A 13,740-nucleotide genomic window follows, 5' to 3' on the forward strand; every position below is an offset into this window, starting at 1 on the left:
GAAGATGACAAGTGTACGGGGAGGAAATAATTCTCCTCGTATAATCCTGTTGACCAAGTCCACGCTCCTCCGTACGACGTCGCTTTGTCACCTGAAAACACAAACGTGAGCTAGCCGGCGGGTGTGTGCCGGAAACCTCTCCGATGCCTAAGTCAGAAAACTTGACAAATAGACAAAGCTCTAAGTTCTCAGAAAGATTTATGTTCAATTACCTCCTCCAAGGTGATGCTTGTAGGCTTTTATAAGTTTCCCGTGGCACAATCCTGGTAGGACTTGTATTTCTCCATGCAGAGTCCTCCTAGGATTCATACTCCAAAGGATAATGTTTATCCTTTTACACCCTCCCCCACTGCTTAAACCAAGTGGGATGGTTTTTCTCCATAGCCGAACTACCACACGACCGAAATAACACTGGCTATGCTGAGCCACAGAGAAGGCCGAACTATCCTTAGCTCGGTCTTCTCCTTTAACTCATTACTTCGGCTGCCCCTGTTCAACCTCGGTGTGCTTAGATCAAACTTCCAAGTAACAAGTTCTGACCGACTTAACCAGAGTGTGTCACGACCGAACTAATTCCGAAACCGGTCTTCCCAGAACATACTGCGACCGGACTAACTCTAAGACCGGCCCTACTCCGAGTTGTCTCTGGACCGGAGTAGCCTTACTCTTCCTTGGGCCGAAGCAACTATCTCTTCTTGAGCCGGAATAAACTCACCTCCTTGGGCCGAAGTAACTTTGTCTCCCCAAGGCCGGAGTAACCTTGCCCTCTAGGCCGGAGTATTCAGTACGGCCTTTTTACCTAGTCCTCTGCGTTTTGGGCCTCAAAACCCAACTCGAAGCTCGGCCCAATTTTTCCCAAAAATTACCCTCTCAATTGCCCCTTAATTCCATCTGTGCAACATGATTGGGATTACCAGCCTTCTGGCCGAGCTAGAGTTTGTTACGCTTTTTCAGCCGAGCTAAAAACCCTTTTAGCCTTTCCAGCCGAGCTAAGTTTACCTCGGGTATCACTATGTCCGGTCAAAACGTCTCTTCAATCACAGCGACTGTAACGCTTCCCATTCCAGTGACACGTGGCAAGCTCTGATAAGCTGTGGCCAACTGTCATGCCGCCCTTCAGAATTTTTGTACTGTTCCCGCTTCTTTTTGCCGCCTTTTTCTCTCCCTTCTTTCACAAAACAATCTTTTTACTCTTTCTCGAATTACTTCACCTTCCATTCTTCATTTTCTCTTCTCCTCTGTTTCCTGAGTTTTTGAGCTTTGAGCTTACTGTGTTCGTGCTTCCATTGCTGCTACTGCTCCATCTTCAGCTTCTTCTTCTCCAATCTGGTAAGCAAGCCTACCCTTCTCGCTTTTTTTTATTTGTTTTTCCATCTGTTTTTGTTTTGTATGCTTTTTGCAAACATTTTTCTTCATTTGTCTGCTTTGCTTTTGTACTTTTATGAAGAAACCAGTAGAACCCATGAGTATATGTCATATACCCTAGAGAAAACTCGATTTTGATCCAGAATCACGTCCCAACCGAACTAGGATACTGTTTGTGTTATGTATGTAGATAGATTTCAGAGAACAACCGAACTAGAACTTGTAGGAATATCAGTAGTTTCTTCTGAACCACTCTAGCCAAGATAAGATCACCGAAAAAACGTGCACATACCGAACTAGGTACTTCGGTCTATAACCGAGCTAAGCCTTTCGGGGCCAAGCCGGCTTTCTTAGCTCTTAAACCGAACTCAGAAAACCGCCCCTAGGGGTTCAACCGAAGTAACTTTCCTCATACTGCAACCGATTTAAGCCTTGGGACTAAACCAGCTTTCTTAGTTTTTTAGACCGAACTCAGAAAGCTGCCCCTAGACGTTAAACCGGTCTAAACTGCTCAAAACCGAGCTAACAAACCTTCTGATGGGCCGAGGTAGAACCAGCCCACTAAGCCGAAGTAGGATTTGTATATCTTGCTTATAATTTGTAGCGCGGTCCAACGATCTGTGCTTAACCCCTTTGTTTTCTACCTTGCAGACTTAGGTTGCCCAGGCACTCCTGCGTGTGCTCAACCGAGCTACCGAGCCAAATTTTTGTACCGAAATAATTTATTCATAAATTATACAACAAATGGGTAAGTATAGATATTTAGTCGAAACCCCTGGTGGCATGGCCGAATTTAGGCAAGATTACCAGATTCCTGACGATGTCCAACTGGTGTTGGCCAAGAAAGATGCTACTCCCTGGGACAATGAAGGCTTCGTCCCTTTTACCCTTCAATCCATAATAGAAACCGGACTACGGTTTCCTGTCCAACCGCTAATCTGTGAATTTCTTAGACAGACTAGGTTGTGCCCCACCCAACTGTCCACCAATACATATCGTATTATAATGGGAATAGCCGCATTAAACCACCAAACCGGACTAAATCTTGGTCTGGCCGAGATCTTCCATCAATACTCTATTGGTTCAAAGAATGCTGGGTGGGTCTATTACCTTAGAATTCTCCGCCGTCGAGAGAAGATAATTAAACACACTCCGGACAAAGATCTTAATGATGATGATTTCTTTTGGGTCTCTGGGAACTTTGAGGATTTTCAAGCTCAAATTCCTGGCCGACCTATAAATTGGAAAATGGGAGAGCCTGGTAATTTAACTTCGGTCTTCTTCCTTGCATTGTATTTCGGTTCTTCAGTCCATTGACCGAACTAACACTTCTCTTTTTTGCAGATTTTGCCCACCTCCGTTCTCTATATAGCTATCCCAACCTTGCGATTTTGCGAGCCGCACTACGGTGTCAAGAAAGGAGTTGGGCTAAGCTTCTGAACTTTGAACTGACCTACCGGTACAGCGGTCGACGAAAAGCAAAGGTAACCGATTTTCTTCTTAAGGAAGACCCAGAACCGGACCCAACTTTGCCCGAGATAAGACTTGTCCCACTAACAGCTGAAGAAGAAATGGCAAAGAAAAGCCGAGTTAGGGCCCTCCTGACCGCAACAACCAGGGCCGAAGTAACACCAACTACTGAGGTGCAGCCCGCCGTCGTGGCCCTTCCTTCACAACGGCCTTCTTCATCTCGCCCTTCCAAACGCGCCCGATCTACGTCAGCCGAACAGCAACTTGTTGATGAGGTCGAATCCGTCCCCCAAAGTCCTCATCCTGCCCACCAACCAGAGCAAACTGACCGAGCTCGATCTCCGAAGTGGGCTCCGCCGCTGATCTTCAACGACCGAAACATCAAAGCCACTGACTCGGTCGTGGCTGAAAAAGACCACCAACTGGCCTTTAACCTGGCCAAAAGTGTGTGCCTCCCCAAGGACATGGAGCACCACTTGAAGCAACTGAACACCGAAATGAAATCAATTCGGTCTGCTTCCAAGTCCATGATCTTGGTAAGTAGCTCTGTCTGTTTTTTCTGTCTAAATTTTTCCAACTTTTACTTCGGTTGAGAAGAAATCTTTGTTTTGCCAGGCCTTGCAAAAGAACAATATCACTTACAGGAAAGTCCAAGAACTCCGCAAGACCACAAGGCAAGCGATGGCGGAATCCGAAGCAAAGGCGGCCGAACTACTAGATGCCGAAAAGAGAATGGCCGAGCTAGAAGCGGAGAACGGTCGTCTTGCCGATCTAGTTAGTTCGGCGGAAGCGGAGAAGCAGAAAGCAGCCATCGTTATGAAGGACAAGTATCTGCGGGAGTTGTTGAAGCTTGAGAAGAGAAAGGACGCCGAAATAAGCGAACTAAAAAAGAACATGGAGGCGGCCGAAAAGGAGGGGCACAAGCGGGGTTACAAAGAGGCGGAGGAAGCCTATGTGAAACAATGTGATGCTGCCAAGGAGTTGTTCTTCAAATGTGGCTGGAGGGCGGCTGTTGAGCAGCTCGGTCATGACCAACAGGCCGAGGTCTACAACCCTCCAGAATACTTCATACCGAAGTCCCTTGCGGCGTATGCAGATGCTCTGCAACAAGAGTTTTTGGAGGACTCAGACACTGATGACTCCTCTGCTCCAGAAGACATTCCGGTTGTTGGTGCCGACCCGTCACTTCGGTTGGAACCCATGGTAGAGGACCACCCTATCGAGCAGCCGAATGAAGACGTGGTTCCAACCGAAGGAATCATGGCAGCCGAGAGTGAGCTTCCTCTTGAGACCGGTCTGCGAGTTGATGGTGACGCTGCCTTTGACGCCGAGATAGATGAACTTTTTTCTTAATTTTAATTTTTTTTTTCTTCTCTTTGTAACCGAAGTATGCCCATGTAATGACTTCTCTTTGAATGAAAATTTTACGCAACTCTTATTCCGGTTGTTGTGTGTATGCTTGCATTTGTAATGTCTTCTATTACACCAATTTCTGCTTCGGTTTTGGCTTTTAAACTACGCTTACCAGCCATACACTTACTTCGGCTGAAGAGTAACAAGAGTTGGTTTATTCCAGCCAACCACTCTTCAGCCATACACTTACTTCGGCTGAAGAGTAACAAGTGTTGGTTTATTCCAGCCAACCACTCTTCAGTCTTGCACTTACTTCGGCTGAAGAGTAACAAGTGTTGGTTTATTCCAGCCAACCACTCTTCAGCCTTGCACTTACTTCGGCTGAAGAGTAACAAGAGTTGGTTTATTCCAGCCAACCACTCTTCAGTCTTGCACTTACTTCGGCTGAAGAGTAACAAGAGTTGGTTTATTCCAGCCAACCACTCTTCAGTCTTGCACTTACTTCGGCTGAAGAGTAACAAGTGTTGGTTTATTCCAGCCAACCACTCTTCAGCCATACACTTACTTCGGCTGAAGAGTAACAAGAGTTGGTTTATTCCAGCCAACCACTCTTCAGTCTTGCACTTACTTCGGCTGAAGAGTAACAAGTGTTGGTTTATTCCAGCCAACCACTCTTCAGCCTTGCACTTACTTCGGCTGAAGAGTAACAAGTGTTGGTTTATTCCAGCCAACTATTGAAGTTAGTTTTTCCAGCTAACTTCTAGTATTTGGTTATTCCGACCAAATGTCCTGCAGCCTGGATCCTTATCCTGGGCTTAGGAAGGGTGTTGGTTTAATCCAGCCAACCAAGTTAGTTTTTCCAGCTAACTTAGAATGGAATGCTTGCAATATACTTAAGTCTTGAAAGCTAACTTTTACAAAGAGTAATTTGTGCTAAAAAGGATTTCTCATTTTATTGAAGGAAGAGAAAATTACATAATGTTTGAAAAAGAAAAGTTAAAAGTAAAATATCTTGAGATTGGCCGTATTCCATGGCCTAGGGATTGCCTTGCCATCCTTGTCTTCTAGGTGGTATGCCCCTTTGCCGGCTAACCCAACCACCTTATAAGGACCTTCCCAATTTGGGCCTAACTTGCCGTCTCCTGGGACCAAGGTGTTTCCCATTACTTTGCGTAGTACCCAATCGCCAATTTTGAATTGTCTTGGATGAACCTTTTTGCTGTATTTTCTGATTAACTCTCGTTGGTATGAGGTGATGTGGACTAATGCTCTTTCTCTTCTTTCTTCTGCAAGGTTGAGTTCTAGGGCTATGGCTTCTCCATTTAAGTCTGGATCAAAATTTTCGCTTCGTATTGTGGGGAGGCCAACTTCTAGTGGGATCACTGCCTCCATTCCATAGGCTAAGGAGAATGGTGTTTCTCCAGTTGATCGCCGAGGAGTGGTGCGGTAAGCCCATAAGACGTGAGGAAGTTCATCCGCCCACTTGCCTTTTGCTTTCTCGAGCCTTTTCTTTAGTCCATCCAAGACGACTTTATTTGACGCTTCTGCTTGTCCATTCGCTTGAGGATATGCCGGTGTGGAATTGTAGAACTCTATCTTGTATTCTTCACAAAAGCTTCTGAAGATTCTGCCGTCAAACTGAGTTCCATTGTCTGAGATCAGTGCTTTTGGTATGCCAAACCGAGTAATAATATTCTGCCAAACAAACTTCTTCACATCTTTTTCTTTGATTGACGCCAATGCTTCTGCTTCCACCCACTTTGTGAAGTAGTCTGTTGCTGCGAGAAAGAATTTTCTGCCGCCAGGTGCAGTTGGAAGTGGTCCTACTATGTCCAAACCCCACATTGCGAAAGGCCATGGGCTAGTTAAGGGTAGGAGTTCTCTTGCGGGTTGATGTATTTGGTGTGCGAATTTCTGGCATTTTTCACACTTCTTCACGTATTTCTCTGAGTCTGCTTGCATATATGGCCACCAATATCCTTGCGAAATAGCCCTGTAAGCGAGCGACCTTCCCCCTTGATGACTTCCACACACCCCTTCGTGTATTTCAAACAGGAATGCTTCTACTTTGCTGGGATGAACGCACTTGAGGTAAGGCCCAGAGAACGACTTCTTGTATAATGCCAAGGATGGAGATAGCCAAAATCGCTGCGATTTTGCCCTTATTCTGTTGGCTTCTTTTTTCTCTTCTGGTAGGATGCCGTCTTTTAGGAACAGGATGATGGGATCCATCCAAGAAGGGCCTAATTCTGTGCAACATACTTCTTCTGCTTCGGGGTCTTCTATGCTTGGTCTTGGTAAGAAGTCGATGAGTAATGGATGAGGGATTGATGTATCTGCCATTGAGGCCAGGCCTGCTAGTTCATCCGCTCGGCTGTTTTCCTCCCTACCAATTTGTTCTATCCTTACCACATCAAACTTCTTGATCTCCGTTCTGACTAACTCTTGGTACTTGGCCATTCTGTCGTCCTTTGCTTCGTATTCGCCAGAAATTTGGTTTACCACCAGCAGAGAGTCACTGTATACCATTATTTCGGTTGCTTTCATGAAGTGTGCTGACTTGAGTCCTGCGAGAAGCGCCTCATACTCCGCTTCATTGTTGGATGCTGGGAAGCCAAGGTTGATTGCTTGCTCTATAACCAGGCCGTCTGGAGAGATGAGGACTATGCCAAGCCCTGCACCATGTCGGTTGGATGCTCCATCCACAAAGAGCTTCCACATCTCTCCAACGAATAGTTTCTAGCAAGTGGAAGGATCAGACGATGTCGTGAGGTCAAGAATGGTGTTTTCTTCAAAGTCCAGGTTGGCTGTCTGCCCTTCGTCCTCTGTTTGAACTGCTGGTGAGCCTTTGTTTGGCTCTTCCTTGTTGTCCTTAGTATGGTCTGCCTTTGTGCTTGATGGACTACCTTCCACTAGGGGTTGCGCTATTCCGGCGTCAACTTCCGTCCCTGGTTCGGTTGATGGACTACCTTCCACTAGGGGTTGCGCTATTCCGGCGTCAACTTCCGTCCCTAGTTCGGTTGTGTCAGTCAGGTCGACTGGGCAGATATGATGACTTCCAGAAGTAAACTCTGCGACGAAGTCTGCCAAAGATTGGGCTTTTATTGCGGTCTTGGGTTGGAACTTAATGTCGAATTGTCCCAACTCCACTGCCCACTTTAAGATTCGCCCACTAAAGTTCGCCCTTTCAAATAGAGCTTTTAGTGGAAAGGCTGTGAGGACGACTATGGTGTGGACGTGAAAGTAGTGTGCCAATTTTCTGGATGCCATCATTAATGCTAATGCTAGTTTCTCCAAGGGCAAGTACCTTGTTTCGGCTCCCAACAATGTCTTGCTGACATAAAAGATGGGCAAGTGTTGTATTCCTTCTGCACGAACCAACACTGCGCTGACTGCGTGTTGAGAGACTGCCAGGTACAAAAAGAGTTCTTCACCAGGTACTGGAGTAACAAGTAGTGGTGGGGAAGACATGTATTCCTTCAAGCTTTCCAGAGCTCGGTCGCATTCTTCATCCCACTCAAACTTGGCCTTTAAAGCTTGGAAGAACGGTCGTAGTCTGTCCGACGATCTGCTTATGAACCGGTTGAGTGCAGCCGCCATACCAGTGAGATGCTGCACTTCTTTGACTGAGTTTGGTCTCTCCAACTCCTGGATTGCTTTGATCTGAGAGGGGTCGGCTTCTATACCTCGGTTGGTCACCAGGAAGCCCAAGAATTTGCCAGATCCAACTCCGAATGCGCATTTGGACGCATTGAGGCGTAGCTTGTGTTTCTTCAGGATCTGGAACATCTCGCCTAGGTCTTTAAGATGGTCATTCTCATCCTTGCTTTTGACCACCATGTCGTCGATGTAAGCCTCCATTGTTCTGCCTAACAATGGTTCGAACATCTTGGTGACCATCCTTTGGAATGTCGCCCCAGCGTTCTTTAGGCCAAAGGGCATGACCTTGTAGCAATATAACCCCCTTGGTGTTGTGAAGGAGGTGACCTCTTGGTCTGGTTCATGCATGGCGATCTGGTGGTAGCCTCTGTATGCATCTAGGAAGCTAAGACGGTTATGCCCTGCCGTTAGATACACCAGTTGATCTATCCTTGGTAGAGGGAAGCTATCTTTTGGGCACGCCTTGTTGACTGTTTTGTAGTCGACGCAGACACGCCATTTACCATTCTTTTTCGGCACTACGACTGTGTTGGAGATCCATCTTGGGTAGTGCACTTCTCTTATTGCTCCTGCTTCCAGCAGGTTGCCTACCTCTTCTGCCACTATTTCGGCGTGGTGGAGTGCCGATCTGCGTGTGCGTTGAATGACTGGTCTGGCGGATGGGTGGACATTGAGTTGGTGACTGATGAAGTTTGGATCAATGCCTGGCATGTCGTAAGGTGTCCAGGCAAACACTTCGATATTAGAGGTCAAGAATTCCAAGACCTCTAATCTCTCAGCGCTGGACAATGATGAGCCAAGCAAGAAGAACTTATCCGGGTTCTTCTCATCTATTTTTACCTCCACCAAGTCTTCCACTGCTTTCTGATCAGCCTCTTTGCCGACATCCGCGAATAGTTCATTACTTTCTGGCTCTTCCACCGAATGAACGTATCCTTTGGCAGCTCGGCTTCCATTCGCTGTGGCGAAGCACTGTTTTGACATGATCTGATCGCCATAGACTTCTTCAATGATACCGGCGTCATTGGGGAATCGCATTACCTGATGGTATGATGACGCAACCGAACGCATGGCATGCAGCCATGTTCTGCCCAGGATGATGTTGTAGGTGGAGGGGACCTTCAATACCCAAAACTCCACTTGTTTTGTTACACTTCCTGCTCTGACTGGAAGGATTATTTTGCCGACAGGCCACTCTGGCATGGAGTTGAATCCAATCAGGGGAGAAACTGCAGGTGCCAAGTCTTTGTCTTGTAGTTTTAGTTGCTTGAATGTGTCATAATACATGATCTCACATGAACTACCCTGGTCAATCAGAATCCGCTTGACGTCAAAATCCTTGACTCGGAGAGTGACAACCAGGGCGTCATTATGGGGGCAGTAAATTCGTTCCAAGTCCTTATCCGAAAAGGACATGACGTTTGTTGCCTCTGTCCTCCCCTTCTTGATGGCAGGTTGGGCACTTAATACTTCCCTAAAGTGCTCAGCCTTCTTGATTGAACCTCTGAGCTCGCATACGCGCTCAGGTTCAAAAACTCCATGAATTACATTGATAATGCCTTGTGGTGGTGCATCGTTTGGCATTCTGTTGGGATGGTCATTATGATCTTGGGGGGCCGGTTGCGCTCCTCCTTCAATGTATTTGTCCAAGTGGCCTGCTGCCACCAATTCTTCCAAGTGCTGTCTCAGTGGCGTGCAATTCTCAGTTCGGTGCCCCTTTTCTTTGTGGAAGGTGCACTGTGATCTGTCGTCGTAATTCTTCTGAGCTTCCCCTAGCTTGGCTGGCCACTTCACAAATGGCTCGTCCTTTATTTCGCTCAGAATCCGATATATTGGTTTTTTGAACACCGTTGTTATGGCAGTGCGGATTCTCAACCATCTTTTGTCTAGGTCTTCTCCGTTATCTCGTCTGCCACGCCCGTTTTTATTCTGTCGATCTACTGTATTGACCTTTGCTGAGGTCTTCTTTTCTGGCATTGTGGTTGTACTAGTTTTTGCTTTTGCACGTGCGCCATCCTCTTCTACCCTGATGTGCTGATGCACTCTCTCCATCAGGGCCTCCATGGTGAGGGGTGGCGTCATGGTAATCGAATCCCTTAGTCGGTTCCCTACTGGTAGGCCTCTTTTATACTGCGCAATGGCTAGATTGGTGGGGCAGTCTCCAATCTGGTTGAATGTCTCCCAGTAGCGACTGTTGTAAGATCTGAGGGTCTCTTTTTCACCCATGTCGATGGAGAGTAACTGGTCTATCTCCACCGGTGTTTTAGTATTTGTCCGAAACCTTGTTACGAACGCTTCTGCCAATTGGGCCCAGGAGGCTATGCTGCCCTCTGGGAGTTTTTCAAACCAAGTCAAGCCTAGGTCGCCCAGACTTGACGGGAAGAGTATGCACATTAAGGCCTCGTTTCGCCTGTACACAGCCATGACTTGGCGAAAGTGGCTCAAGTGTGAATACGGGTCCGTCTTCCCTTCATATGTATTGAATTTCGGCTGAAGGAAGCCTGATGGTAGGGGTGCGTTTTCGATCGCTGGGACAAATGGTGAAGTCTGTAGTCTTGCTAATGCCTTGTCCGTTGGTTCGTAGGCCGGTCGCGGTATTGGCATTCCAACCTCGACGCTTCCATGCGTCCGAGGAGCCAACCGTTGTAAGGCCGAAACTCGGTGTGGATCCCTTGCCCTGGCATCCTCCTTGCATCGTGCTTTTTCTTCTAGCACGGTTCGTAAGTCGGATGACCTGGGTAGCTCTGTTTGTCTGGATCTGGTTTGGTGTGAATGTGAAGGCCAATACGTGCTTCCTTCAGTGTACGATCTTTCAGATCTCGTCCTCTCAGACCTGGAGTGACGAGTCCTTGAACATAAGGAGTGAGTGTCGCCTGTCCTGAGGCTTCTGCTCTCTCCTTGGGAGGGTGTAGTATTCCTACTACGATTCTCTGAGTGGCGAGGGGGCGTCTTGTGCTTGCGCCCCTCTCCTGTCGCCACATCTTTAGTCTTCATCTGGCGTTTCAAAGCCTCCATGTCCGCCGCCATCTTTCGAATTAGTTCATCTTGTTCCTTCACGCGGTCTTCCAGGGCTTGAGGATCAATCCTCCTTCTTTGCCTGTCAGGACTTTGAGAGTGATGAGGGCTGCTATTCCGCCTTCCCCTGCCACTCCTCCTGGAATTATGTTGTTGGGGCTCCAAATCCGCCATGGGAGGGACAGAAGGTAATCCTTCACGCCTTGCTCCCCCCTCTGGAGTTAGTCCGTCGACGGCGGACTGCGGCAAGTCTTCAATGTGTGCCATTGAATGAGAAAAGGAGAAGCTTAGTCAAGAGGTTTTTGTTCTTGTCTGTTCTTCCCACAGACGGCGCCAATTGTACGGGGAGGAAATAATTCTCCTCGTATAATCCTGTTGACCAAGTCCACGCTCCTCCGTACGACGTCGCTTTGTCACCTGAAAACACAAACGTGAGCTAGCCGGCGGGTGTGTGCCGGAAACCTCTCCGATGCCTAAGTCAGAAAACTTGACAAATAGACAAAGCTCTAAGTTCTCAGAAAGATTTATGTTCAATTACCTCCTCCAAGGTGATGCTTGTAGGCTTTTATAAGTTTCCCGTGGCACAATCCTGGTAGGACTTGTATTTCTCCATGCAGAGTCCTCCTAGGATTCATACTCCAAAGGATAATGTTTATCCTTTTACACCCTCCCCCACTGCTTAAACCAAGTGGGATGGTTTTTCTCCATAGCCGAACTACCACACGACCGAAATAACACTGGCTATGCTGAGCCACAGAGAAGGCCGAACTATCCTTAGCTCGGTCTTCTCCTTTAACTCATTACTTCGGCTGCCCCTGTTCAACCTTGGTGTGCTTAGATCAAACTTCCAAGTAACAAGTTCTGACCGACTTAACCAGAGTGTGTCACGACCGGACTAATTCCGAAATCGGTCTTCCCAGAACATACTGCGACCGGACTAACTCTAAGACCGGCCCTACTCCGAGTTGTCTCTGGACCGGAGTAGCCTTACTCTTCCTTGGGCCGAAGCAACTATCTCTTCTTGAGCCGGAATAAACTCACCTCCTTGGGCCGAAGTAACTTTGTCTCCCCAAGGCCGGAGTAACCTTGCCCTCTAGGCCGGAGTATTCAGTACGGCCTTTTTACCTAGTCCTCTGCGTTTTGGGCCTCAAAACCCAACTCGAAGCTCGGCCCAATTTTTCCCAAAAATTACCCTCTCAACAAGAATCACCAAAATGGCTGCGAAAGTAATAGTGGTGATGAATGTTACTGATGTTTTTCGCTTCTTTCCTACGAGAACCAAAAATATTTTCTGACTAAGATGGTGAAAAAAACTGAATTTGAAATTGCTCTTATGTGGAGATAAAGCTAGTATTCCTAAAGATTGGCCAGATTTTGACATCACTGCTAATATAGCTACTAGTACATTAGTTTCAAGATCGCAACCAAACATAAAAGAACTTTTTCTACGAAAAACCTTTTTTTTTTCCTTTTTGAAAAAATCAAATGAAGTGTAAATAAGAGTATATGAGAGCAATTCTCATGTGGTACCGTACCTGAAGATGGTTGTAAGGGAGCAGGAGGCCCGGTTGTGTTGAAAGTTGTGTTTTCTGTGGAAGCAGAAGGTGGCAGGGAGGGAGGAGGGACTACTTCATAAAAAGCTACCAACTGATACCTTGCCTGACAATTTGGCCTATAATTCAGTCCCCACTCTTTGCCGTGAGTATAATATTGAAGTCTATCAAGTGCATATACTAAACAGTCCCTGCAAGCGTTTTCAGTTATGTCAGGAGTGCATTGCATAAAGCAATATAACTGCTGAGAACCAGTGATCTTGGCTTCTCCTGTTGCAAATTTTGTTTTTGTTGTTGAAGAACCAAAAGCAGCCTTAGTAATAAGGCCATCCATTGTATTTGCCAATACTTGATCCAACCTATCAGGATTGTGGAAAGGTATTGAACTATTACAATAGAGGCCAGGAGCATATTCTTCTTTGGAGAAGAAAGAATAGTTTGCATATCGTACAACACATTCCACATAGTATATAATAGCTTTTTTCTGATTTGGGCAGTGTTGTGTGATGGAATGTGAAGCATCTTGGACACAGGCTTGGCAATTTTGGGCGGCAATGTACGCTGGGCAAAAGCTAAGTGCATACACTGTGTTTTCGTCTCTACCAAAGGTGGAGTTGTAGAAGTTGGTCAGGGGGGTTTGAGAGGAGAGATTAGTAAGGAGGTGGTAGAGATTGTTTTGAAACACACTACTGTTATTTGTGTAATTAAATTGGTAATCACAAAAATGTCGGACGTAGGTTACAGAGGTAGCTGAACTAACAAATTGTGGAAAGAAGAGAATGAATGGAATAGTTGCTGAGAAATGGAGAAGAGAGACCATCATATCTCTCTATTCCTCCAATAGTATGAGAATTGTGTTCGAGAGATGATGCAAATCTATCCATGCCATGAAGACTTTAAATAACCAATCTTACTTGTTTGGTAAAGCTTATGGTTAAATAAGAACCTAGTGAATTAAAAGGGTAAACTACCAATAGGTCCTAATAGTTGGACTTAATTCCCATCAAGTCCTATTGAAAATAAGTCTTGGTAAAATTATCGTTATTTGTGACAATTTTTTATATGTCGCTAAAAAATTAACAATTAGTGACTTTTTTTTGTCATGATTTTTATAAATTATCGCTAAAACTTACAATTAGTGACTTTTTTTATGACAAATTTTTTTCATAAAACCTATTAGATAGTAAGTCCACTTATTAGGACCTACACAAAGGATAAAAATAAAAATAAAAATAAAACTCTGTTGGTTTAGTTTTTTAAAAGACTTTTGCGCTTTGAATTGTATTTTAAAATATAAGTTGTTGAAAAGAGTTTTAAAAATTGA

General features: G+C 45.9%; 1 protein-coding gene across 1 annotated transcript; it reads right to left on the minus strand.

Moving 5' to 3' along the window:
• Positions 1–12,059: 12,059 nt before the first annotated feature.
• Positions 12,060–13,236, minus strand: LOC145799925 (antimicrobial ginkbilobin-2-like protein). Its single transcript, XM_082889570.1, has 2 exons — positions 12,394–13,236; positions 12,060–12,158 (listed from the first exon to the last, which is right to left on the minus strand). The coding sequence occupies exons 1-2, from the start codon at positions 13,234–13,236 to the stop codon at positions 12,060–12,062; spliced, it is 942 nt and encodes a 313-aa protein (XP_082745696.1).
• Between the last annotated feature and the right edge of the window lie 504 nt (positions 13,237–13,740).

Source organism: Camellia sinensis, chromosome 9, assembly GCF_055761805.1.
Source record: "Camellia sinensis isolate YWXY chromosome 9, ASM5576180v1, whole genome shotgun sequence".
NCBI classification, from domain to species: Eukaryota; Viridiplantae; Streptophyta; class Magnoliopsida; order Ericales; family Theaceae; genus Camellia; species Camellia sinensis.

What these genes read in the sequence shown, in the direction of transcription:
- LOC145799925 (XM_082889570.1), bottom strand. Translation starts at nt 13,236, where the DNA reads ATGGTCTCTCTTCTCCATTTCTCAGCAACTATTCCATTCATTCTCTTC. An exon ending in TACAACCATCTTCAGGTACG is followed by an intron (nt 12,159 to 12,393) that starts GTACCACATGAG and finishes TCACCATCTTAG; the next exon opens with TCAGAAAATATTTTTGGTTC.